Below are 208 nucleotides of genomic sequence, written 5' to 3' on the forward strand. Positions count from 1 at the left end.
CCTTGTATCCCATCTTTTATAATTACGATTAATTTTAACAAACCCATTTCAGTATAACATTATAAAACCCCTTCGTATCCTGACAACACACTCGCATATCACCAATCCCTCATGACTGTCAGCATAATCAGTACCTTCTCGCTTTTCCCTTCAGGTATCCGAGAAGTTCATGTCCTTGCCCCAGTGTGTACCTCTCCTGAAGGGCTCT

At 41.8% G+C, this 208-nt stretch overlaps 1 protein-coding gene across 1 annotated transcript in view; it reads left to right on the forward strand.

Annotated features, from left to right (window-relative positions):
* LOC119585330 (roundabout homolog 1-like) overlaps positions 1-115 on the forward strand; it is a 189,296-nt gene extending 189,181 nt beyond the window's left edge. The window contains exon 15 of the mRNA XM_037934003.1: positions 53-115. Within this exon, the coding sequence (XP_037789931.1) occupies positions 53-115 (63 nt within the window). The remainder of the gene's footprint in view (positions 1-52) is intronic.
* The last annotated feature ends 93 nt before the right edge of the window (positions 116-208 follow it).

The sequence above is a fragment of the Penaeus monodon genome, chromosome 19 (assembly GCF_015228065.2).
Source record: "Penaeus monodon isolate SGIC_2016 chromosome 19, NSTDA_Pmon_1, whole genome shotgun sequence".
Classification (NCBI taxonomy): Eukaryota; Metazoa; Arthropoda; class Malacostraca; order Decapoda; family Penaeidae; genus Penaeus; species Penaeus monodon.